General features: G+C 40.4%; 1 protein-coding gene across 10 annotated transcripts in view; it reads left to right on the top strand.

The window, feature by feature from the left end:
- Nucleotides 1-1,016: 1,016 nt before the first annotated feature.
- nubpl (nucleotide binding protein-like) overlaps nt 1,017-25,715 on the top strand; it is a 46,127-nt gene continuing 21,428 nt past the window's right edge. For 2 of the 10 annotated variants that reach the window (XR_002835658.2, XM_023790953.2), the window contains exons 1-9: nt 1,021-1,388; nt 1,969-2,110; nt 2,891-2,925; nt 3,043-3,133; nt 3,280-3,319; nt 3,406-3,496; nt 5,467-5,560; nt 10,696-10,781; nt 18,155-18,275. Coding sequence is in view for 8 of the 10 variants with exons in the window: in XM_023790953.2 (XP_023646721.1) it covers nt 1,260-1,388; nt 1,969-2,110; nt 2,891-2,925; nt 3,043-3,133; nt 3,280-3,319; nt 3,406-3,496; nt 5,467-5,560; nt 10,696-10,781; nt 18,155-18,275 (829 nt within the window). In the remaining 2 variants the exon portion in view is untranslated. The other 8 variants (XM_023790945.2, XR_011982442.1, XM_072698885.1 and 5 more) reach the window with 8 other exon arrangements.

The following is a 25,715-nucleotide window of genomic DNA, read 5'->3' as shown; positions in this document are numbered from 1 at the left end:
TCATTTCTCTTTCTGTCGCCAAGAAAGTAGTTCTCCAAAACTGGAAATCTAAGAGCTCATGTCATATTACTCACTGGACCAACTTAATTGTAGAATACATTTCAATGGAAAAAAATAATGCTGTCCAGTGGAAGCATGTGTCAGCCTTTAAGGACACCTGGAACCCATTTATAACATTTCTTAATATTCCATCACAATAACTTTACTAACATATAGCCTCAGAGCAAAGGAGAGGAAAAAAAAAACAAAAAACATGTATATCTCCAGAGTTAACCCTTTTCCCCCCTCCTTCTCTGTACACATATACACACTTACTTTTATAAACTTTTAGTACAAACCCCGCACATACACATACATCTGATCAACTTCAGCATCTCTAACTGTAACTGCTTATCTGCCGTGTCCCAGTCTCTTGTAAGTCACTTCGTATTGTCTCGTATTGTCTCTTGCCTGTCTGTCTTTTTGCTTTGTCATCATTGTCGGATCTTGTGGCACTATTTTGCCTCCTGTATGCTTGTTATTTGTTTTATTTTGTTTTATGTTGTATTTCGGGTTTTTGTGTGTTATAAATGAGCCCCCCCATCTACGTGAAAAGAAAAAAAAAAGTGAATGTAAACATTTTTTTTTCCTTTTCTTTTTTTATGTTGTAATTAAACATAAAGTTGTCCTCCGAAGAGGGGTGGGCAAAAAAAAAAAAAAGAAAGCTGTGAAGACATTATCAAGTGTTAGGATTGATCCTGAGGAAAAACATTTAACTATTTTTTTTTCTATTTTTCTGGTGGGGCTATACAGTTTATGTATGTATGTTCGTTTATTCTTATTTTGTAATTATAACAATGGTTAACAATTATGAATATAAACCTTTTTCATTTAAATTAATACATTTTTAGTGTTCTGTGCTGATCCCTTTGGCGGTTTTAGTCCAAAATGGCGGCCACGCTACCGCACCACCATCTAGCGGCGGTTGTCAAAAAAGCAAACACTGCTCGCCTCCAGTCGTAAAATTCAGAGTACGCATGTATGCGTCAACTGTGAGCGCATGCGCGGTACTAATCGGAAAGTTTACGTGGACCGGGCATGCATGTGCACTTGTAGACTATAATGAACCGGATCAGATTTTGTTGCCAGCTTCATACTGTCTGTATGCCCTACTGTATATTGTGCTATGTAGGAGTCGTATGTGTGCTAACAGAAATTATCTATGATATACTGCTCCTTCTCGGTGCTATCGACATAACTAGCTAGCTTCTTTAAGCAAGATGGCACTGGCCAGCTACAGTCGGTTGTTAACTGTTTACAAACTTACCTGGAGTTGTGACAGTTTATTTCGATTTGGAGCAGGTGTCCAACTTTTGTCGGAGTGTTTGAAAAACTCGGTTCGTTTTAAGGTGAGTGAGAACCCGCGTAAACGCCGATGTTAAGATGGCTGCAAAACATATATTCGAATAGCACTGTAAGATTTTTTTAAGGTGATATTTCATAAGAGAATTTGTGTGATGTTCTTTTTGGTATAATAAGCGTCATTTCAGAATTGGCTTCAATAAACTTTTCATGTAGCCAGTTCGATGAAACCAAAAAGATGACATAATAATAATAATGATAATAATTATAATGAAAATAACATTGTAACAGCAGTAATAGTGGTAATTTTTAATGAACCTACTATAATATATTGGATAACCTCCTGAAAGCTATATACAGTCATGTATTAGAAGTAATGTGTCTGTAGTTTGCTAGATAAACTAAGAGGGTAGAAAAACTTGCTATTGTCATAAAGCAGTGATTCTTGAACTGTGGGTTGCGACTTCTCATGAACCCAAGGCCACCCACCGCGAATTTTAAAATCGTTGCGGGTGTGTGGGTTTCCCGACGAAAAGTTTGCGAACCATCATTATACTGAAGACGCTTTATATCTTCTGAAAACAAGGTGCACGGTTGTTGTTGATGGCTGTTCATACACTCTTTCAGTCATTAGATCATTCTTCAGTGCAGGAAAGGCAGCGGCAACACGTGGCTAGAGGTCTGCCTAAGCTGAAGCCAGTAGCAGGGGTGAAGCAGACCATTGTGGTTGCTTCTGGGAAAGGTGGAGTGGGCAAGTCGACCACTGCAGGTATGCTGAACTTTAATAATAATTGACACTTTTATTAATCCCCATGGGGAAATTCTTTTTTCGCCTCCCTCAACTTGCTCTTTGTAGAGCAAGCTGTCCGCGAATTGCAGCCACCTGTAGCGGCGCCCAGGGAGCTGGGGGTTGAGGGTCTTGCTCAAGGACCCGCAGACGTGCTGAGGCTGGGCTTGAACCGGTGACCTTGTGATTACAGGCACATGGCTTAGCCCACTGAGCCACACGCTTAAAACTTGCTCACTGAAATACCGACCTTTTTAATTTAACATTTAAAAATAAACATAATGAAAAATAAATGTGTAGATTTCTGGAAAACATGAAGAGTTGCATGTTTGAGTTGTGAAATTTTGGCACATTTTTCATATAGTCTTGAATTCTAAGTATTTTTAAAAACAAATATTTATACCACTGGAATTTGTTGTAGGAATTTCCTGATAAAAGTAAAAATTAAATATTTTAACCTGCACTTTATGGTGGTGCAGTGGTTAGCACTGTTGCCTCACACCTCTGGGACCAGGGATCAAGTCTTCACCTGGGTTCCATGTGTGTGGAGTTTCATGTTCTCCCCATGTCGTCGTGGGGCTTCCTCTGGGTACTCCAGTTTCCCCCCACAGTCCAAAGACATGCTAAGGCTAATTGGGGTTACTAAAATTGTCCATAAGCAGATATAATTTTCATGGGCAGTCCTGCTTGAAAGGCACTGTACATGAGTTACGGAAAGGAATACTGAATGTCTGTTTAATCTGGTTTCTTTGTTGTTAACAGTGAATCTGGCACTTGGACTTGTAGTTAATGATCCGGTATGAAAATCCATATTTTCTGTCTATTCAGTTTCCCCTTGAAATTCAATAAAGCACTTGAATAAATTGTTGCACTGTTATTAAGAGACTCACTCTGTCACTTTATGAATTAAACAGAGTAAAAAAGTGGGGATTCTGGATGCTGATGTTTATGGCCCTTCAGTTCCCAAGCTGATGAACCTGAAGGGGAGCCCTGAGCTCACAGAGAGTAGGTGTCCTTTTTTCTTGAAAGTTAGAGGCTTCTTATTTCTAACAGTGTTTACTTACATAGAGAAAATACCTCACCTAATAGAAATCTTGACTTGGTCAGTTTCTTCCATCTGTGGATGTAAAATTCTCCCTCCTTGATTTCAGATAATCTAATGAGACCGTTGGTGAATTTTGGAATTCCGTGGTGAGCATATGGTTTTACAGTGCAGTGAAAAGGAACTGATGCATAGGAGACAGCCTGTCCTGAACACATTATCACTATTTCCACAGCATGTCAATGGGATTTCTGGTAGATGAAACGGCGCCTATTGTCTGGAGGGGTTTGATGGTAATGTCAGCCATAGAGAAGCTGCTGAGGCAGGTGAGAACATGGATTGCTGTATGAGTTTCTCAAAACATATTTTTTTGTCATATATTGGAGCATTGCAGTAATATTCCAGACAAACATGGGGCTGACTGTTTTTTGTAAAGCTTTTCTTGAAGCTGTTTTTTATGAAGAAATGAGGAAAGGAGGGGTTTGGTATGAAGTTTTATTATAGTGATGTCTGTTACGAAAATAGTTAAGCACTATGGATTTATTCTAATTTATTTAATTGCACACTAGAAGATGATCAGATTATTGTTGTATTTTAACAATGAAATATCCGTCCCGAAGGACTGGTAGTATTCTGACCTATTTGGGTTGTTAACTTCGGTCTATGGGATATTTAAATGAGAGCCATACAGTAGATTAAGAAATTACCTCAAGGAGATCACAATACAATAAGCTGAATGAAAAGTTTTGTATAATCACTAGGGGTGGCACGGTTCACAAAACCCACGGTTCGGTTTGTATCACGGTTTTAGGGTCACGGTTTTCGGTTCTGTACGGTTCTTGTTATTTTTTCTTTTAATCTTTAACACTCCAGAAATGTACTTCAGCATATGATATATAGCTTAATTATCCACAATTTAGGATACAGTATTAAAAAAGTTATATCATGTAGGCTAATCATGCATAAACTGAATTTGACTTGACTTAAAGCACATTATTAAAATTATTAAACATTATTAATCCCAGAACAGTAATAAAATAAAAGTCTTGCCTTAACATAAATGCTAAAAGAATAGATCGCTGTAATCGCTATTACAGTTGGGTATGGGCACGCGGTCTTATTTAGAAAACATACAAAAAGAGACGCATATAATGTTTAATCATTCGTTTTGTATTTGTCCGGTCCACGGGGTTTAATTTAATTGGGGATCGTTAAAATGATAGATCACCTATCTTGATTAAGCCTGATTCTGTTCGTTTTATATATATATATAAAACGTGAAAAAAATTGGTATTAATTATATTGAATGTTCTTGAGTAATCGATAAAATCAATTTCTGTGTATGTACAAGACATCAATCTGTAATAGTGCAAAATATGTCCAGTTGATATGTCTAGTATGATCATCTGGCAATAGCCTGTAGGTCTGTGTGGTCAGACACTGTGCAATAAACAGAATTTTTAGGAACATGGCAAATGTTCACATTGCAGCATGGAAGCAGGCTCACTGTTACAACGCTGACCGGGGAAGCAGAGGCGAGGAGACCTAGGATCGGGGGAATGCGGGGTTTAATGAGCAAAAGGAACACAGACGAGCGGTAAAGCAGAATTACAATATACAGTAATGACCGGACTGAAGAAAGAAACGGAAACGCGGACTAAATACAATGGAGTAATGACAAATTTGACAACAATAAGGAACAGCTGGTAAACACGGGGAATCCACACAGGGTTGACGAGGGGGCGTGGCACACGGAAAGAACGGACGATCGAGGCATGACACTCACTGGAGTGCTTTGTCACAGATAACTTAATTTTCTTTAACAAAGTGCCTAACCGCACATTAAATAAAGTCACACAACAAAGACGCACAACAGTTTTTAGATGTTGTGCTATCGGTTGGCTGAAATTTAAACGTTTTCTTCAGAGACAGGGTGGTAACGCCGAAAACGCCGAAAAGCTAAACGCAGCAAACGAAAGGCTACCGGAAATTACTTAGCTGGCTGAACTTTTACCGGAACTACGTCACACCGCTCTGTGCATATAGCCTATTCTTCGCGCGAAAGGGAAACACACTGACGTCACATACGGGGCACGAGGCTACATTGCTCATGTCATGAACCGTCGAACCGTGCGACGCATGCATGCTCCGAACCGAGACAAGCGAACCGAACGGTTCGGTTTTTTTTCATGAACCGTGCCATCCCTAATAATCACCCAATATTGGTCATGAAACATATTTCTTTAATGATTTTTACAAATTATAATGAATGCTTTTTTTTCTTTTTTTCTTAAAGGTGCACTGGGGTAACTTGGACTACCTGGTTATTGACATGCCACCAGGCACTGGCGATGTCCAGCTATCCATCACCCAGAATATTCCTATTGCAGGTTGGTAGCCCTTCTGTGAGCTTCACCATAGGTCAGCACAGAAAACTGCTATGTCATCAACACTCTGGCCTGTCAGAATGGAAGAACCATTGTTGTAACTGAGTAGTAGTAGTTTATATATCCCTTGTTATAAATCTTTCACTTGAGTTTTTTGTATATGTGATACTTTATACACTCTACCGAGTTACAACCAAATTTGAGACTGGTTATGCTTATAGAAAGTACTGTATTATTCTTGGATAAAATGGATTATATCCCTTTGTGTTCAGGTGATGCTAAATGCCTTACCAAAGTCATCAGAATCAACAAGTCATTTTATTAGTTGTTATTGGGGGGATCATTCGTGATCATAACTGGGCATGTTCTTCACTGGGAATCATTCCATGTTAACCTGCACACTCATACATACACTCACAGCACTCAAACATACACACATTCGCGCGCGTGCACACAAACACACACGTACATATCAGGGTTCCTGCGGGGTCTTAAAAAGTCTAAAATTTAGATTTTCATCCTAGGTCTGAAATTTTATTTACCCAAGTCTTAAAATTTTTACCTCTGTTCATTCCCAAAAAGCATTGTCCGCAGAAAATAAAATATTAAAACGCTGTAAAACTAATCCGTTGGTTGTGTTTTCTGGTCTGCACCGGTGTCTGCGTGGTAATAAAACTACAAATCCCGTTGCGTGATCACTGCAGCTAGGCAAACAAACAACAGTTTGAGAAGGGTCTGGCTACAGAACGTGCACTTTCAGCCACTGACGTCAGGTGCACGCTCAGCCACAACAGGAAGTGCAGGGAAATCAAGCGCTAACTTAGTTCTTGAGGCCAATGTGAACGGTATGTTGTTTTATTATTTGTATTACTGAATGATATAGTTTATTTCATGCCATACATTATTGCAATGTAAATGTTTCGATGTAGTGCGTTAGTAACTTTTTTCTCTGATGACTGGAGTGAATTTTTTCAGTTAAAAGGCAACTACTAGCCAGTTGGGTCACGTTATCTTATCATAAAATAAACACATTTCTACTTTTACAGAGCTTCATGGAGTTACCTTGTGAATATCTTAGTTTCCAGCATATAGTTTTTAGTTGTTCGTGTGGTCTTGAGGAGAACGTTTCTCGGTCTCCTTATGGTAAGGCAAGGCAAGTTTTTATTATCATACACAGGGATTATTTAATGTGCTTTATAAAAACAAGATTTTAAAAAGTTAAACCAAGACAAAAAAAGCAAAATAGAGATGAAAAAAAACTTGCTTAGGAAATCTAAAAAATCAGATTAAAAGTCCTGCCCCGCTCATCCACTCCTCCCCGGTGTGTCATGCCCCCTTGTTAACCCCGTGTGGATTCCCTGTGTTTATCAGCTGTTTCCAGTTGTTTTCATTATCACTGATGGATCTGGAATGTAACTTATGCGATAGGCGGGGGATCACTATATATTTTAAGGCTTAAACTATAAAAAGTTTATGTATATGGTCTTTCTATATCGCGGATTTTCACCTATGGCTGATGGGTCTGGATCCCCCGCCTATCGCGGAAGTTACGTTCCAGACCCATCAGTGATAGGTGAAAATCCGCGATATAGAAAGACCATATACATAAACTTTTTTATAGTTTAAGCCTTAAAATATCACTCCCACATGCTTTAAACACATGTGAACTCATTAAAACGCATTTTGTAAACACATATGATATGTGGATGTTGGGCTAAGGATATGAGTGACATAAAATATGAGAATTTCTGGTATCATTCGAATGTTTCTAGTAATGCATCGTGTTGGTCTTAAATTTTACTCATAATGGTCTTAAAAGGTCTTAAATTTAACTTGCTGAAACCTGCAAGAACCCTGCATATGCACACTCACACGCATACACACACATTCACACCCTCCCACCCACATACACATAGAATGCGCACACACATTCACACGCACACACACACGTGCACATACAAGATTTCTTGCCCTATTTTATCCCTCTCTCTCCTTCTTGTCTGGGTGTGTGTGTGGCTTCCATCCTTTCTTCTCAGATACAGACACTGGTGCGGCAATATCCAGACCGTATTCCGGTTGGTTTGCTTATGTATTTTTTTCTTTGATATTACTGTATTTAATTCCAGGAGCAGATACTGGCACAAGCTTATTTGTCATAATGGTACCATTGGTTTCTTTGTATGTATACTTTTTGTGTGTGCACCTGGATCTTGTTTTTCAGATACAGCAGCTGGTGTGATGATACAATGTCCAGTACTAAGATGCAGAAGCTGTCCTTTTGTTACTCTTTCCTTTGGCTCTACTTTTTCTTAAGTTGTCATGTATTATTTTTCTTTCCCTGTTTTTCTCTCTCTATCTGACCCCCCCTTTTTTTCTCTCTTTCTCTCTTTTTCCATCTCCTCTTTCTCTTCCTCCTCTATTCCTCTCTTTATCTCTCTTATTTCAGTTAACTTTCCCTGTCGGCTTAATGGCGCAATAATCTAAAATGGTGAATAAATAGTATATCTCAAGTAACAAGAGGAGCTTAATCCGAAGCTCCACTTGACAAAATAAAAGTGTTGCCACAATAAAGCACCCAGACTAACATCCTGCTTGCTAAACTGCCGGACACGACAGGGGTAAAATAAATAAATAAAAAACTGGGCATGGCCTTTTATTTATATTTTACTTCTACCTGTCCATGTTAATGATTCTTATTAAATCTGATCAGCGGATCAATCTTCTGTTTTCCACAGAATAAAACTTTATCCTGCTAATACGCACTGGCAAGTTTCACCACTAAATGATATTAGACAAAAGTATATTGGTTATTGATTGAACTTTCCGATGGAGAAATATGGAGATGCAAGCAAAAAAATAGATTAATTGATGCATTAAATGTAATTGGTGTACAGAACTAATTCGTCTGCTCAATTTTTGCTCTGCTACATCTCTTTTCCTAAACTTCTGTGTAACTTCCAAGTAAGCGCTGGTGGTTGTGGTCAGTAAGTTAGCAAGCTATCACTGCAAATGTCTCGCCAGGAGTTTGTGTTTGAATGAAAAATACCTAGTATGGTAGAAATTTATGACACTTAGCCTGCGCTTCAGAATATGATGTCGCTTTATTACTGAATTCAGGGAGCAGCCACTTCGCTGTCAGTTCTGTAGTTATGCTCAAAGAACTTTCTGGTTAACATACCTTTTATAGGGGTACACAGATCAAACCGGTCAGGGTGGGGCATGCACCTTGCAACACATATGCTTTATGCAGTTTGCACCTTGCAAGCATGTATATACTTCATATAATCTGTATGCTGCAGGCCTGGAGCATCTGCACTTTGCACGACTTCTATCTCTTAGGGTCGTCTGCCTGCTTGCAGCCCCCCACCCTTCCGTATCTTCTTTGTGGTTTTCCTGTCCTTTCTGTTAAGTGCACTCCAGACTCAGACTCACACCTTTGTTCTCCAGCCTGCTTATTGCAAAATCTAAGAAGCACAAAGTTCTAATACATGTTTATAATTCTGAAGTTAACTCTTAATTCTCTTTAGCTTATTCTTGGGTGTGAGCTGTCTAACACACAGGGACAAAAGTCCCTGGTTCTGGGGAAAGATTCTGGTTCCAGAAAAAAAGTTTTGGTGGTGTGGAAAACGCCTAGAGGCTCATCCCACCATAGTGTGCTAAGAAGCCGTCAGAACACTATACTGTACTATGATACCTGATGCATGCCACCATGCCTTGACACCATACATAACTACGTACAGCTTTTTACATTATATGTTCATTAACTATGCAACTGTATATATTTTTTTCCATCCATCCATTATCTGCTGCTTATCTGGGACAGTGTATGGCTCACTGGGTTAATTTTCTGTGCCTGTGATCGGAAGGTAGCCGGTTTGAACCTGACCTTGGCGAAAAAGTCACATGTCTGCGTGTCCTTTACTACCAAGCTTGCTCTCATGTACTGTACATATGTCATGGAGAGCAAGATGGGGTAGGCAAAAAGAATTTCCGTGTGGGAATCAATGAAGTGTCATTATCATTAGAGATGCACCAATTGTATTGACCTATGGTTAAAAATCAGCTCATATTTAACCAATAATTCCCTTTACAATGGTGATGCTTATTGCTTTGAACACCCACGTACTAAATAGTTAGAAAAATGTCTGCTCTGTGACATTAATGTTAACGAAAAACAACGCTAGAAATGCGTTTTGCAAACATTGCTCTGCTAAAATTTCACAAGAAGGATCTACTAATAAACGTTTCAACACAACAAATTTGATTGCACTTTAAGGTGAGACAGTGAAGAGTTTCTGAAAAACAAATTTGTTCCAATAAAGAAGGTTACAGTACTGCCAAATAACGGTAGTCCGTCAGTAATGCATTTGCATTCAAAAGAAGATTCAGTGCAGACAGTACAAATCAAAAGATATCACTCTGAAAATGATGTTATTAATGAATGGATGGGGAAAAAAAACTGCCTTAGTAGCTGTCTCGGTTATCAGATACGGCATTGCGGCATGACAGTGCTTGTGTGCAAGTAACAGTCTTTATTTGTTTTTTTTTTTATTATTATGAATTATTATTCACACATTAATTGTTAGACCATCTTTTAATAGAAATTTAAATGAACAGTGGGTTTAGTCAATGTAGTGTAAATGTATGGGTTTTGATTCTGATAAAGCATATTTCTGCTTTCAGTTTGGTCTTAATTTTGGCTTAGTGTGCATTAGGTCTTAAGTCTACATCAGGGTTTCTGCAGACACCCTGTATATCTGATTTACGAGTTATATGTTCGCTTTCTTTATTTTGTTGCTTTTTGACTTCACTTTTTTGTACTTTAAAATCTTATCTGCTAATATAAAGTTTGTGTCTTCAAAACAGGACTGGCCCGTGCATGTGTCAACAAACAGTTATTGCTTTGGCTATACATATTGATCTCCTTTGATCAAGCCATAACATACTTAACGACCATATGACTTTTATGGTTTGACATTTTTTCATGACTTTGGAAGGGAGTGTTTTTGACAATATTTTTTCCTCTATAAAAATTTCCTTGGAGTAACTTCATTGGCAATTTGAGGTTTTACATTATTGTGTTTATAAGCTTCATTGAGCCCCCATTGAGTCCCACTCATTCTGTTTCTGGTTTCCAGGAGCTGTCATTGTCTCTACACCACAAGATATTGCTTTGCTGGATGCCCGCAGAGGGGCTGAGATGTTCCGCAAGGTCAATGTGCCGGTATGAACAGAACTAAATTCCAACTCACATTTTGATCAGAACATCAGCATGGTAAATATCTTGTTTATAGACAAAAAGACAATTTCTAATGGCTTTTTCCCCTCACTGAATTTCACAAGAAAAACTGCTTATTGCATAACTAGAATGACAGTGTTGTTATGATACCAAAATTTCGAACTTCAGTACTCTACGAAGAAAAGTAATGAAATTCAATACCATTTTTGATTCCCAACACAGTATATAATGTAACTCAATTAAAAATGTATTTAAATTGCAATTTTGTGTGCAGTAAAAACTTTACAGCCTTTCCTAAACTCTTGTTTCTAATGTAAAAAAAAAATCACATTGCATTGTCATCCATCCATCCATCCATCCATCCATCCATTTACTTCTGCTTATCCGAGGTCGGGTTGCGGGGGCAGCAGTCTCAGCAGGGAAACACAGACTTCCCTCTCCCCGGCCACTTCCTCCAGCTCCTCTGGGGGAATCCCGAGGTGTTCCCAGGCCAGCCGAGAGACAGAGTCCCTCCAGCGTGTCCTGGGTCTTCCCCGAGGCCTTCTCCCAGTGGGACATGCCTGGAGGCGTCCAGGAGGCATCCTAAGCAGATGCCCGAGCCACCTCATCTGGCTCCTCTCAATGCGGAGGAGCAGCGGCTCTACTCTGAGTTTCTCCCGAATGACTGAGCTCCTCACCTTATCTCTAAGGGAGAGCCCAGCCACTCTGCGGAGAAAACTCATTTCAGCCGCTTGGACTCGCGATCTCGTTCTTTCGGTCACTACCCACAGCTCGTGACCATAGGTGAGGGTAGGAACGTAGATCGACTGGTAAATCGAGAGCTTTGCCTTTTGGCTCAGCTCTTTCTTCACCATGACAGACCGATGCAGCGCCCGCATCACTGCTGACGCCGCACCGATCCGCCTGTCGATTCAATTTTTTTAAATTCAATTTTATTTATATAGCGCATTATCACAACATTACATTGTCTCAATGCACTTTACATTTCTGCCTCGTAAGGACCCCCCATTGAGTAAGCCAAAGGCAACGGTGGCAAGGAAAAACTCCCTAAGAGGAAGAAACCTTGGGAGGAACCAGACCCAAAGGGGGAGCCCATCCTCCAGGGGCCGGCAGATGAGTCAAACAAACAAGATGAAATGACTAAGCTAATACAGGGGTTGAAATATATGTCTCAATGCAGCGGCCAACCGGTGCAGGCACGTGGTGCTTGATGCACGATGGCAGGATTAATAGACACACAGCCGCAGGATGGATGGCGAGGCACTCCATCCTTCCCTCACTCGTGAACAAGACCCCGAGATACTTAAACTCCTCCACTTGGGGAAGGACCCCCTCCCCGACCCGGAGAGAGCACTCCACCCTTTTCCAGCTGAGGACCATGTTCTCGGATTTGGAGGTGCTGATTTTCATTCCAGCCGCTTCACACTCGGCTGCGAACTGTTCCAGTGACAGCCGAAGGTCATGGTCCGATGAGGCCAACAGAACCACATCATCTGCAAAAAGCAGAGACCTAATTCTGAGGTCACCAAACCGGACACCCTCAATGCCCTGGCTGCGCCTAGAAATTCTGTCCATAAAGGTTATGAACAGAATCGGTGATAAAGGGCAGCCCTGGCGGAGTCCAACCCTCACCGGGAACGAGTCCGACTTACTGCCGGCAATGTGGACCAAGCTCTGACATCGGTTGTACAGGGACTGAACAGTCCTTATAAGGCAGTCCAGGTCCCCATACTCCCGGAGCACTCCACAAAGGACTCCCCGAGGGACGCAGTCGAATGCCTTCTCCAAGTCCACAAAGCACATGTAGACTGGTTCAGCAAACTCCCACGCACCCTCAGGACCCTGCCGAGAGTATAGAGCTGGTCCACTGTTCCACAGCCAGGGCGAAAACCACACTGCTCCTCCTGAATCCGAAGTTCGACTATCCAACGGACCCTCCTCTCCAGCACCCCCCAATAGACCTTACCAGGGAGGCTGAGGAGTGTGATCCCGATATAGTTGGAACACACCCTCCGGTCCCCCTTCTTGAAGATGGGGACCAGTATCTCGGTCTGCCAATCCAGAGGCACCACCCCCGATGTCCATGCGATGCCGCAGATGCGTGTCAACCAAGACAGCCCCGCAACATCCAGAGCCTTGAGGAACTCGGGGCGGATCTCATCCACCCCCGGGGCCCAGCCACCAAGGAGCTTTTTAACCACCTCAGCAACCTCTGCCCCAGAGATAGGCGAGTCCACCCCCAAGTCCCCAGACTCTGCTTCCTCATTGGAAGGCGTGTCGGTGGGATTGAGGAGGTCTTCGAAGTATTCCTTCCACCGACCCACAACGTCCCGAGCTGAGGTCAGCAGCGCACCATCCCCACCATAAACAGTGTTGATGCTGCACCGCTTTCCCGCCCTGAGACGCCAGATGGTGGACCAGAATCTCCTTGAAGCCGTCCGGAAGTCGTTCTCCATGGCCTTGCCAAACTCCTCCCATACCTGAGTTTTTGCCTCAGCGACCGCCTAAGCCGCGTTCCGCTTGGCCCGCCGGTACTCATCAGCTGCTTCCGGAGTCCCACAGGCTAAAAAGGCCCAATAGGACTCCTTCTTCATCTTGACGCCATCCCTCACCGCCGGTGTCCACCAGCGGGTTCGGGGATTGCCGCCGCGACAAGCACCGACCACCTTACGGCCACAGCTCCGGTCAGCCGCCTCCACAATGGAGGCACGAAACATGGCCCATTCGGACTCGATGTCCCCCGCCTCCCCCGGGACATGGGCAAAGTTCTGCCGGAGGTAGGAGTTGAAACTCCCCCTGACAGGGGATTCCGCCAGACGTTCCCAGCAGACCCGCACTATATGCTTGGGTCTGCCAGGTCTGACCGGCTTCCTCCCCCACCAGCGGAGCCAACCCACCACCTGGTGGTGATCGGTTGACAGCTCCGCCCCTCTCCTCACCCGAGTGTCCAATACATGCGGCCGCAAGTCCGATGACACGACCACAAAGTCGATCATCGAACTGCGGCCTAGGGTGTCCTGGTGCCAAGTGCACATATGGACACCCTTATGCTTGAACATGGTGTTCATTATGGACAATCCGTGACGAGCACAGAAATCCAACAACAAAACACCACTCGGGTTCAGATCGGGGGGGGCGTTCCTCCCAATCACGCCCCTCCAGGTCTCACTGTCATTGCCCACGTGAGTGGCACGTACGAGAGAATGAGAGAGTCCCCGGGAGGAGTGCTCTCCAACACCCCTTCCAAGAACTCCAAAAATGGTGGGTATTCTGAACTGCCGTTTGGCGCAAAAGCGCAAACAACAGTCAGGACTTTGAATGTATCCTCAAGTACAGTTGCGAAAACCATCAAACACTATTATGAAACTGGTTCTCATGAGGACCGCCCTAGCAAAGAAAGACCAAGAGTTACCTCTGCTACAGAGGATAAGTTCATTACAGTTACCAGCCTCAGAAACTACACATTAACAGAACCTCAGATTAGAGCCCACATAAATGCTTCACAGAGTTCAAGTAGCAGGCACATCTCAACATCAACTGTTCAGAGGAGACTATGTGAAGCAGCATGGTCAAATCGCTGCAAAGAAACCACTACTGAGATAGAACAACAAAATGAAGAGACTTACTTGGGCCAAGAAACACAAGGAATGGACAACGGACTAGTGGAAACCTGTACTTTGGTCTGATGAGTGCAAATTTGAGATTTTTGCACTTACCTGCCATGTCTTTGTGAGATGCTGAAACGGTGGGCGGATGGTTTCTACATGTGAGGTTCCCACTGTGAAGCATGGAAGAGGTGGTGTGATGGTGTGGGGTGCTTTGCTGGTGACACTGTTGGTGATTTATTCAAAATTCAAGGCACACTTACCCAATTCGGCTACCACAGCATTCTGCAGCAACATACCATCCCATCTGGTTTGTGTTTAGTGGGACCATCATTTGTTTTTTAACAGGACAATGACCCTAAACACAACTCCAAGGGGATGTAAGGGCTACAGTATCTGACCAAGAAGGAGAGTGATGGAGTGCTGTGTCAGATAACCTAGCCTCCACAATCACCTGACCTAAACCCAATTGAGATGATTTAGGATGAGTTGGACGGCAGAGTAAAGGTAAAGCAGTCAACAAGTGCTCAGCACCTCTGGGAACTCCTTCAAGACTGTTGAAAAACCATTCCTGGTCAATACCTCATAAATCTGATTGAGAGAATGCCAAGATTGTGCAAGGCTGTCATAAGAATCTAAAATATAAAACATTCTGGTTTAACACTTATTTATTTACTGCATAATTCCATGTTTCTTCATTGTTTTTAAGTCTTCAATATTAATCTACTATGTAGAAAACAATAAAAATAAAAGAAAAGCCATTGAATGAGAAGGTGGGGAACATACAGATGTTGAATGCAATCAAAAAACTAAAAATGGCAAAAGTCAGGAGCAATGTTTTGACAGTAGGACAGAAGGGTCCATTTGTGATCAACCTGGAGACATCAGTCAGTACGTTAACATGCACAGTTAAGTCAAGCAGAACATAGGGTCCCTGGGCTGCTATTGGGTCCATTTGTGATCAACCTGGAGACATCAGTCAGTACGTTAACATGCACAGTTAAGTCAAGCTACAGTTATAGCTCGACTACACCATTTAAAAAGATTACTGTCCATGTCCTAGTATACATGCATTGGAGGGTAATCGATTTATTGACGGAACTATGTCCGACTCCACTACAATATGTAGTGACATGGATCCTTTCAGCTTGTTAGTATTGGGCTTTTTCCAGTTAACCTATTACATCACAGATGTAAAAAAAAATCATAAAATGAATAATAATGGATGCGTGCACAAATTAAGTGACACAAGCTTTAATTGCAATCTTGTCAGAAGATCAGATACAAGACCAGTATAGCATAACGAGAAATAATATATTTTGTATAATACACTATGACAGCTACTGTACTTTTGGTACCTTCGTGAAGCACATGGTACCAACAATGTGACCTCTGCTATGCTTCTTCTGTGTACGGGCTTCTTCTGTTAGTTTTGGGTCAAAGCCCAGGGGGGGGGGGGGACATGTAGAGCATCCATAGACATATTTTTCTTTTGTGAATAAAACAAGAGTTGTGTCTTGGGTGAACAACAGGAATATACTGGAGACTCATTCTGTAGATTTTGAATAGATGTGTATAGGAATAGATATGAGATATAGATTAGGTGAACGAGAAGCTTATTCATGTCATTGTGTGCATAACATCATGATGTGCTTACTATTTGTTTGCAGGTGTAAAGTTAATGAATACTAATTGCTTCTCAGGCTATCAATCAGTTTTCTGTTACTCATAGCAAAGGACCTGTTTCCTTGTAAGTAACTTTTGTAAAATAAGAAAAGAAACAAATGTTGTTTCAGCTGAGCTCCCACAGGGTTGTGAATGGTTGATAATGCTTTGCTCAGAACATCTTTCTTTGAACACAATGAAGTCCTAAAGAAGTTCCCACCTGTAGCATGTGTGATTTTTTCATTGATGAAAACTAGTAATGTACTGATGCTTTCATCAATAAATAAAAATGAGACAAAAATGTCAGAAAGCGACATATTTGAGGTCCGACCTATCAGAAGTAGTATCTTTAGTGTTGATTGTAGTTACACATACACATACAGGTAGTTCTCGCTTTCCAAGCTCCTGAATTACGAGTTTATACATTACCAGTCAAAAGTTTTTGCACACATTAATATTTTCTACATTTGTATGTTACTCACTTAACATTTACTAAAAATACAATGAATTTTCTTTGCTGACATATAAATTTACAGTATGTTCACTAACTGAGTACCTTTATTAGCAAGAAAAAGTCTTATATTTGACTCATGAAAGTAACCTTCTCTAGCAGTTACAACAACAGAGAAAATTTGAGGCATTCATTCTACAAGGGACATTAAATACTGCTGTTTCATGGGATGAAACAACTCGTGCATTTAAAGTTAGACAGCCTACAATTTGACTATTTCATCACCACAGGACCAGTTCATAGACATGCACAGATATGCAGTTACATACTCTTTCTGTGTTATAAAGGAAATTTGTTTTATTTGACATTTTTTCATTTATAGTTGTTCACTCAACTTTCCAATGTTTAACAAGAATAAATAATCTGCAGTTTATGAAATGAATGGAAAAGTGGTAAAAAAAAAAAAACCTGTGGTGCAAAAACTTTTGACTGGTAGTTTATCTTTACGAAAATTTTTTCGGCAAAAATAAACATTTCATTTCTCTTTTTTTTTTTTCTTCAAATTTGCAAGTAACTCAACACGCACTGCCAGAAATTCTGTCTGTGGCCCGACAAAGTTTTCAGATAACTTTGATTTGTGAAATACCTGAATCTGCATGCCAGATTTGTACCTTGCATGTCTGCACATGTACATCGTTACACTTTATGGCATATTTTATGAATATGCCCAATTTGTACCACTTAATTTCACAACCCAGCCTGATCCCGTTTACACCAGGTTCAAAATGGGACACATGAAGAGGAAAAACTACCCCATCTGCTGAATATCAAAGTGACCAAAATTGACTGTGAATGTTACAGTTTTAGAAAAAAGTGTTATTTTTTGTTTTTCTCCAAGGATTTTTTTGTTTAAATGTGCATATATTTTTGATTAAATGTTAATTCTAATAATATGTTTGTTTTCTTTGTTGATTTGACAAAAATGTATGATAAAAATTATTTGGCTGGAACCAAAGTCGTCATTTTTTATAATATTTCTATGGAAAAATACCTGCTTTACGAGTTCTTGATTAATGATCAATAATTTGGAACAAATTATCTCATAAAGCCAAGAACTACCTGTATTTGGACGAAGTTGATCTAATTGGCTTCAAGCATGTAAACCATGCACTCAAGTAAACCATGTTGTTTTGCCATTATGTCTGCTACAGTCAGCTTTAGGTAAAGATAAATGTACTGACAGATAAGTCTTACGTTTAATACAAAATAAAACAAGCCTCAGTAACAATTGTGTGCAATAGCAATAACTGGTAAAAATGCAATAAACAAAGTGCTTTTCTGAAATGAATAGAAACAAATACTGGTAGTGGTGTTGTTCTAGTGTGTTTGAATGATAGATAATATTGTTTAATGATAGATAAAATTCATCTAAAGCCATTTTAAAATTAGTGCAATGTGTCTTTTATGACTGTAAAATCTTTGTCCTTAAAGGCTTCATTTTCAATCTTAATGCCATGCTATAATCCATAATAACAGCTTTACAGATATTTCCATCAGGAATCTGAGAGCCCAATCTCTGTGTGTGTGTTTTAATTATTTTGTATTCTATGTTTTGTCTGTAATGTTTTCTGCTGCAGGTCTTGGGCCTGGTTCAGAACATGAGTGTGTTCCAGTGCCCAAAATGCCTTCACCAAACCCACATTTTTGGAGAAGATGGAGTGAAAGAGTTGGCTTCCACTCTTGGCGTGGAGGTTCTCGGTGAGACCTATAACTAAGGATGGGCGATCTGGCCAGAATGTCGTGTCACAATATTTTTGGTTAGTCACAATCCGTGATATAGATCAGGATTGTTTGTGTGTTTATTGTAACTTAAGAATAATGTTCCTCAATATAATATTCTAAAGAATTTGAGAATTTTATCATCTACAATACATAAAATCATTAAAAGATTCAGAGAATGACTTCCGGTGTGACGTCAAAGCAGATGGCTGCTTGATAGTACCTCTCGTGATCAGTGGATTTAATCTCCCCTAGAAATTACATACAGAAAATTGATATTTGCAGAGAGTGAACACGGGGGCGAAGAGGGCTGCGAAAAAGATGGCGAGCAGGGAAAGGCAAGCGGTGAAGTAGCTAACTCTGGCATACGGGCCTTCAGAGACGAGGTTAGGGCGTTCAGAGTGGATTTTAAAAATGATATGGACGAATTTCGCCTCGCTCTTCGGGAAGACATGCGGAAAGAGTTGAACGAGTTCAGAGAAGAAATTAACCAGAAATTCAAAGACCTTACAAGTGACCTACAAGCTACCACAGTTAGAGTGTCTGAAGTAGAACAACGCACAGCCGATATCGAGGAATGGAACGGAGCGGCGAGTGATGCACTGCTTGACGTTCTGGAGAAACAAAGGGAGATGCAAGAAAAGTTAACTGACCTGGAAGCCCGCTCGAGACGGAACAACCTCCGCATATACGGAATCCCGGAGGGATCTGAGGGAAGTAACCTACAGGAGTTTGTGACAAATTTAATAAAATGGGAGTTGGGACTGCCACTAACGGACACAGGGCTGGGTATCCAGCGCTGTCATAGAGCGCTCGCTCCAAAGCCTCCCCGCGATGCACCACCCAGGTCATTGGTGCTCTGTTTTTTAGAGCACAGAATGAAAGAGCAGGTGCTGTATACGGCATGGAGAAAGAAGGAGGTAAGACTCGAAGGAAAGCGGATCTATTTTGACCACGACTATCCCTCTGAGATTTTGATGAGAAGAAAGGCATACGCGGGGATACTGAAGGAGCTCAAGACCAAGGGGATTCGGTTCCAAACCCCACACCCAGCCAAGTTAAAAGTGTTTTTTGTAAACGGCATCCAAATCTACGAGAGTGCGGCTGATGCAGCTAAAGACTTGAAGAAAAGAGGATTTTCGGTGGAAAATGTCAAAGAACGGGACTCATACTGGAAACAGCAGAACACAGCATCGTGGAAGAGGGCAGGAACAGATCGACGCCGCGCATCAGTGGATCAAGACCGGATTCGGGAGAAGTTACGGAGTTTTCAACATGTCACAAGGGAATCTTCGGGTTGTGATAAGTAAAACTGAACCGCATCTGCTCCTAGAATTACATGGGGTGAGTGACGGCGGTCTTAATCTTACATGGATTTGAAGTTTGAGGACAAAATGGACAATCCGAATACTCATTAAGATAAATGAAGCACCCCCCTCTCATCTCTCATCAGCATAAATGTGATGAGGGAATGTAGTAGTTGTCATAGTAATTTATGTAAAGGATATACTAGACTAATTACGAGCCTGTTAAAGTTGAGACTTGAAACCGATTGAATGGGAATAGTTCAGAAATGGTTAGACTAGTGCATTGACACTTGTGTGTTTTTTTTTTTGCACTGGTGAGAGGCCCTTAACGAACATGAGGATTTCCTCTCAAATTGAAGGTTTTATGTTAAACCTTGGACTTGGAAGTCTGTTATCTTTTGTTATGTATTTTTCTTGTTTTAAGAATGTTCACATATGGTTTAGGATGTTTAGTGGGTTGTCATGGAAAAAGGTGCAAAAAGCTATGTGGTTTGAAACACACAAATGCATAGTCAGGAGTATAAAGTAATTACGCTTAATGTCAATGGGCTACATAATCCGATTAAGAGGAGCAAAATTATTGACAAAATCAAATGAGAGAGAATACAGGTAATTTATTGGCAGGAGACTCACCTACCTGCATTGGAGCATGAGAAACTGAAGAAACTAGGTTTCCAACATACTTATTACTCGTCCCATAAATCTGGACACAGGAGAGGAGTAGCTATTTTGATTCCCAATGCAGTTAATTTTGAACTTGTATCCGAAATCAAAGATAAAGAGGGTAGGTATATTTTGGTGAGGGGCAAAATAGATGATAAAGAAGTAACGTTGTTCAATGTATATGCTCCGCCAGGAAGTGCTAAAACATTTTTCAAAACAATATTTAATTTAATAGCTACAGAATCACATGGAATTCTCATATGCGGTGGGGACTTAAATGTTCAACTCCAACCCAGGCTTGATACAACTAGCCCATTTAAAACACGGAATCGAAATGCTGAGATGGTTCAAAGGTTACTTAAGGAATTGGGTATGATAGATACATGGAGAGAGTTTCATCCATTGGAAAAGCAATTTACTTTTTACTCAGCCTGCCATACTGTATACTCTTGAAATTGAATTGAATTGAAATTATTAAAATGAATGTGCTACCAAGGTTGCTTTACCTTTTCCAATCATTGCCTCTGGACATATCACAAAACCAGTTTAATGAATGGGATGGGGTGATTTCGAGATTTGTTTGGAATGGTGGAATACCTAGGATAAGATTTAAGACATTGCAGTTGGCAAAAGACAAGGGTGGGAGGGCCCTACCTTGTTTTCAGGATTATTTTTATGCTGCACAATTGAAGTCTTTAATATGTTGGTGTATACCGAGCTACGAGTCTAGATGGAAAACTCTGGAAATTTCACAGATAGATACACCTTTACAATCATTACTTGGGAATAAAAATCTAGCTGAAAGAAATTACAAGGAATTAAATAACTGGACTGTATTTTCAATAAAGTCATGGTTTAGAATTTTGAAGAAACTACATTTAGAAAAACAGGCTAGAATACTAAACTGGATAGCGTATGATCCAGACTTTGAACCTGCCAAGTTGGATGAGAGATTTAAACAGTGGGCCTGGAGAGGTATTACATCTTATTGCTTACTCATCTCTAATGGGAATTTATCGAGCTTCCAGGCCATGTCTGAAACATTTGGATTAGAAAAGCAGGATTTTTATAGATACTTACAAGTCAGAGATTACTTTAATAAAAAAATAAAAGGTATAGTAACAAGTACGGATGGCACGGTTCATGAAAAAAAACCGAACCGTTCGGTTCGCTTGTCTCGGTTCGGAGCATGCATGCGTCGCACGGTTCGACGGTTCATGACATGCGCAATGTAGCCTCGTGCCCCGTATGTGACGTCAGTGTGTTTCCCTTTCGCGCGAAGAATAGGCTATATGCACAGAGCGGTGTGACGTAGTTCCGGTAAAAGTTCAGCCAGCTAAGTAATTTCCGGTAGCCTTTCGTTTGCTGCGTTTAGCTTTTCGGCGTTTTCGGCGTTACCACCCTGTCTCTGAAGAAAACGTTTAAATTTCAGCCAACCGATAGCACAACATCTAAAAACTGTTGTGCGTCTTTGTTGTGTGACTTTATTTAATGTGCGGTTAGGCACTTTGTTAAAGAAAATTAAGTTATCTGTGACAAAGCACTCCAGTGAGTGTCATGCCTCGATCGTCCGTTCTTTCCGTGTGCCACGCCCCCTCGTCAACCCTGTGTGGATTCCCCGTGTTTACCAGCTGTTCCTTATTGTTGTCAAATTTGTCATTACTCCATTGTATTTAGTCCGCGTTTCCGTTTCTTTCTTCAGTCCGGTCATTATATTGTAATTCTGCTTTACCGCTCGTCTGTGTTCCTTTTGCTCATTAAACCCCGCATTCCCCCGATCCTAGGTCTCCTCGCCTCTGCTTCCCCGGTCAGCGTTGTAACAGTGAGCCTGCTTCCATGCTGCAATGTGAACATTTGCCATGTTCCTAAAAATTCTGTTTATTGCACAGTGTCTGACCACACAGACCTACAGGCTATTGCCAGATGATCATACTAGACATATCAACTGGACATATTTTGCACTATTACAGATTGATGTCTTGTACATACACAGAAATTGATTTTATCGATTACTCAAGAACATTCAATATAATTAATACCAATTTTTTTCACGTTTTATATATATATATAAAACGAACAGAATCAGGCTTAATCAAGATAGGTGATCTATCATTTTAACTATCCCCAATTAAATTAAACCCTGTGGACCGGACAAATACAAAACGAATGATTAAACATTATATGCGTCTCTTTTTGTATGTTTTCTAAATAAGACCGCGTGCCCATACCCAACTGTAATAGCGATTACAGCGATCTATTCTTTTAGCATTTATGTTAAGGCAAGACTTTTATTTTATTACTGTTCTGGGATTAATAATGTTTAATAATTTTAATAATGTGCTTTAAGTCAAGTCAAATTCAGTTTATGCATGATTAGCCTACATGATATAACTTTTTTAATACTGTATCCTAAATTGTGGATAATTAAGCTATATATCATATGCTGAAGTACATTTCTGGAGTGTTAAAGATTAAAAGAAAAAATAACAAGAACCGTACAGAACCGAAAACCGTGACCCTAAAACCGTGATACAAACCGAACCGTGGGTTTTGTGAACCGTGCCACCCCTAGTAACAAGTGATGAAAATTTGATCACAACATAATAAATGCATACTTAAAGGAAGATAGTAAGAGACTAGTATCAAAACTGTATGGATATACAGTATACAAACCAGTAAAAAAACATACGTCATACTATGTAAAACAAATGGGAGAAAGAATCAGACTCTCAAATAACAGAGGAAGACTGGACAGATATATGTGTTACACAGGCAGATACAACAAACTCGAGATCCTGGAGGGAGTTTGGTTGGAAGAATTTAATACGATTCTTTATAACTCCTAAATTAACAGCAATACGCACAGGTGATCAGAGTCTGGGCCTTTGTTGGAGGCAATGCGGAACCCCAATGGCTAATCATTTCCATATTTTTTGGGCATGTCCAAAGATACAAACTTATTGGCATGAAGTGGCAGCTGAAATTGGGAAAATATTAGGGGAACAGCTGGATTTTTCATTTATTTCATTGTACCTAGGAAAAATCCCTAAAACAATTCTAGGCAGGGATAAGTATTTATTAAAAATACTTCTGGCAAGCAGCCGAAAAGCCATAACACGCAAATGGTGTCAGGCTGACCCTCCAACAAGAGACCAGTGGTTGGGAATTGTAAATGAAATCTATTGTATGGAGAGACTTACATTTACAATTAGTCTTCTTTTGGATAAATATTTCAAGTATTGGGATAAGTGGATTACGTACACAAACCATTGAGGTTGGGTGTTATACTGTACCCTAAAGAATGTATGAAAATTGTATTGTTTTGACTTTGTAATGCACATGACTACTTGTTTTGTGTTTAATAAAAATAAAAGTAGAAAGAAAAAAAAATAAAGATTCAGAGAATCTGGAGAAATCTCTGTACACAAGGGACAGGGCCAAAAACCAGCATTGGATAACCGTAATCTTCGGCATTATACAGTCGAACCTCGTTACAACGTACCCCGTTTATAACGTTTACACCAATACAACGTTCAAATTTCGATGTCCCGAATTCGCGTAATGCATTATTCCATTTGCCAGTATCGCTTAGAACGTACACCTTTACAGCGTAAACTTCGATATAACGTATGATTTTCAGAGGAAAATAGGCAAATTGACCTTCGTTACAACGTACAGCCTCATCTTCCGAGCGCGCGCACAATTCAGAATCGGCTGTTGCCGGCCATCTACATCGCTTAGCAACGCCTAACTGTATGAACCTATCCTCACGAAGCATTCCATGCCGGCCGGACTCCTTGCATGCAGCCCCCGTTTTTTCATGGTTTTGCATGGTGTCATGCTGCCGCATATCAAGCAAGATGCCTGCTAAAAGGAAACGGATTTCGCTGACCGACAAGGTGGAAATAATTCAGAATTATACATGGCAGCCTTATACTGCCGACGCGAACTAAGTTCTGAAACTGTGTGGTTATTGGGGTAATTGTGTGACATATAGTGAAAGAAATTAACAAAAGACAGATGTCTAACACATGTATCGAAATTTATTTCAGCCAATTGAATCATATACAGGTGCATAATTTCGGTTTGACATTAGGTTACAGTAAGGCGATTTGAACGATAAGCCGGCAGTGGATTTTGCATTATGTCGGCTGTCTATGAGTAACTGATATTAACCTAGTTTGAAGAATATAGTTCCTATTATATTCTTCAAACTACACAAGCTGTATGTCATAGTGTCTACTTGAGGGGTGTTTTCTAAAAGTTTTTTTTATATACATTTTGTGTTCTATCATTCATTTTGAGGGACTTGGTTACAACGTACTATGGTTATAACGTACAAATTCTTAATTCCCTCGAGGTACGTTGTAACGAAGTTCGACTGTATATAGATTTTGGAGCACCATATACTGCTATCCAGACATCTTTTTAGAGACCTTGTATATTTCAGCAAGAGAATGCCAAACCGCATTATACGCGTATTACAACAGCATGGCTCTTTAGTAGAAGAGTCCAGGTGCTAGACTGGCCTGCCTGCAGTCCAGACCTGTCACCCATTGGAAACATTTGGTGCATCAGGAAATGAAAAATATGACAAAGAAGACCTCGAACTGTTGAGCAGCTGAAATCCTATATCAGGCAAGAATGGGACAACATTTCACTTTCAAAACTCTAGCAACTGGTCTTCTCAGTTCCCAAATGTTTACAGAGTAGTGTTAGAAGAAGTAGTGATGCAACACAGTGGTCAATATGCCCCTCTTCCAACTTGCGTTGCTGGCATGAAATTCAAATTGAGTAAATTCAAATTGAACATAAAACAATAACACTTTTTTAGATTCAACATTTAATATGTTGTCTTTGTTCTATTGTCAAGTAAATATGTGTTTATAATTAAAATTATTGCATTCTGCTGTTGTTTACATTTTACACAGCATCCCAACTCTTTTGGAAACAGGGTTGTAAAATTGTTTTAATTGAAACAAATATTTTTTAATCCACAGGTCCCTTAACCTAATTGATTTGTCTACTAGGCTTGTTGATAAGGCAGATGTCATTTGAATCTAGCCTAATGGTAATATATTTGTAATATATTTCAGTATTCTATTGGGTTATATAATTATTATGTAATATATGAATTATTCTCATGCATTTTAGATGGTAACAATTATTTCAATATGATTCTCATTTTGTTACATTTGTTCTGCTTTCTAAACACAGCAGTATTGTCTTTGGCATGACTTAATACAACCCCCCATACCGGGTAGTGAAAAATGTATTTAAAAGCACTTTAGTCAGTGGACGTGGCATCCACTTGGGATGGCCCAACCCCTCGGGTGCTCAGCATCGAGGACCCTGTGAGCTGGACCACCCTCAGGGAATCGCTCTATATGGCCAAAGTGCTGTAACTGATGCTCCCTTACAATGAAGGTAATGTGCCTCATTTGGGACT

This window comes from Paramormyrops kingsleyae, chromosome 14 (assembly GCF_048594095.1).
Source record: "Paramormyrops kingsleyae isolate MSU_618 chromosome 14, PKINGS_0.4, whole genome shotgun sequence".
In the NCBI taxonomy this organism is placed as follows: domain Eukaryota; kingdom Metazoa; phylum Chordata; class Actinopteri; order Osteoglossiformes; family Mormyridae; genus Paramormyrops; species Paramormyrops kingsleyae.
Note: the sequence above shows the minus strand (reverse complement) of the source record. Positions and strands in the feature narration are given on the sequence as shown.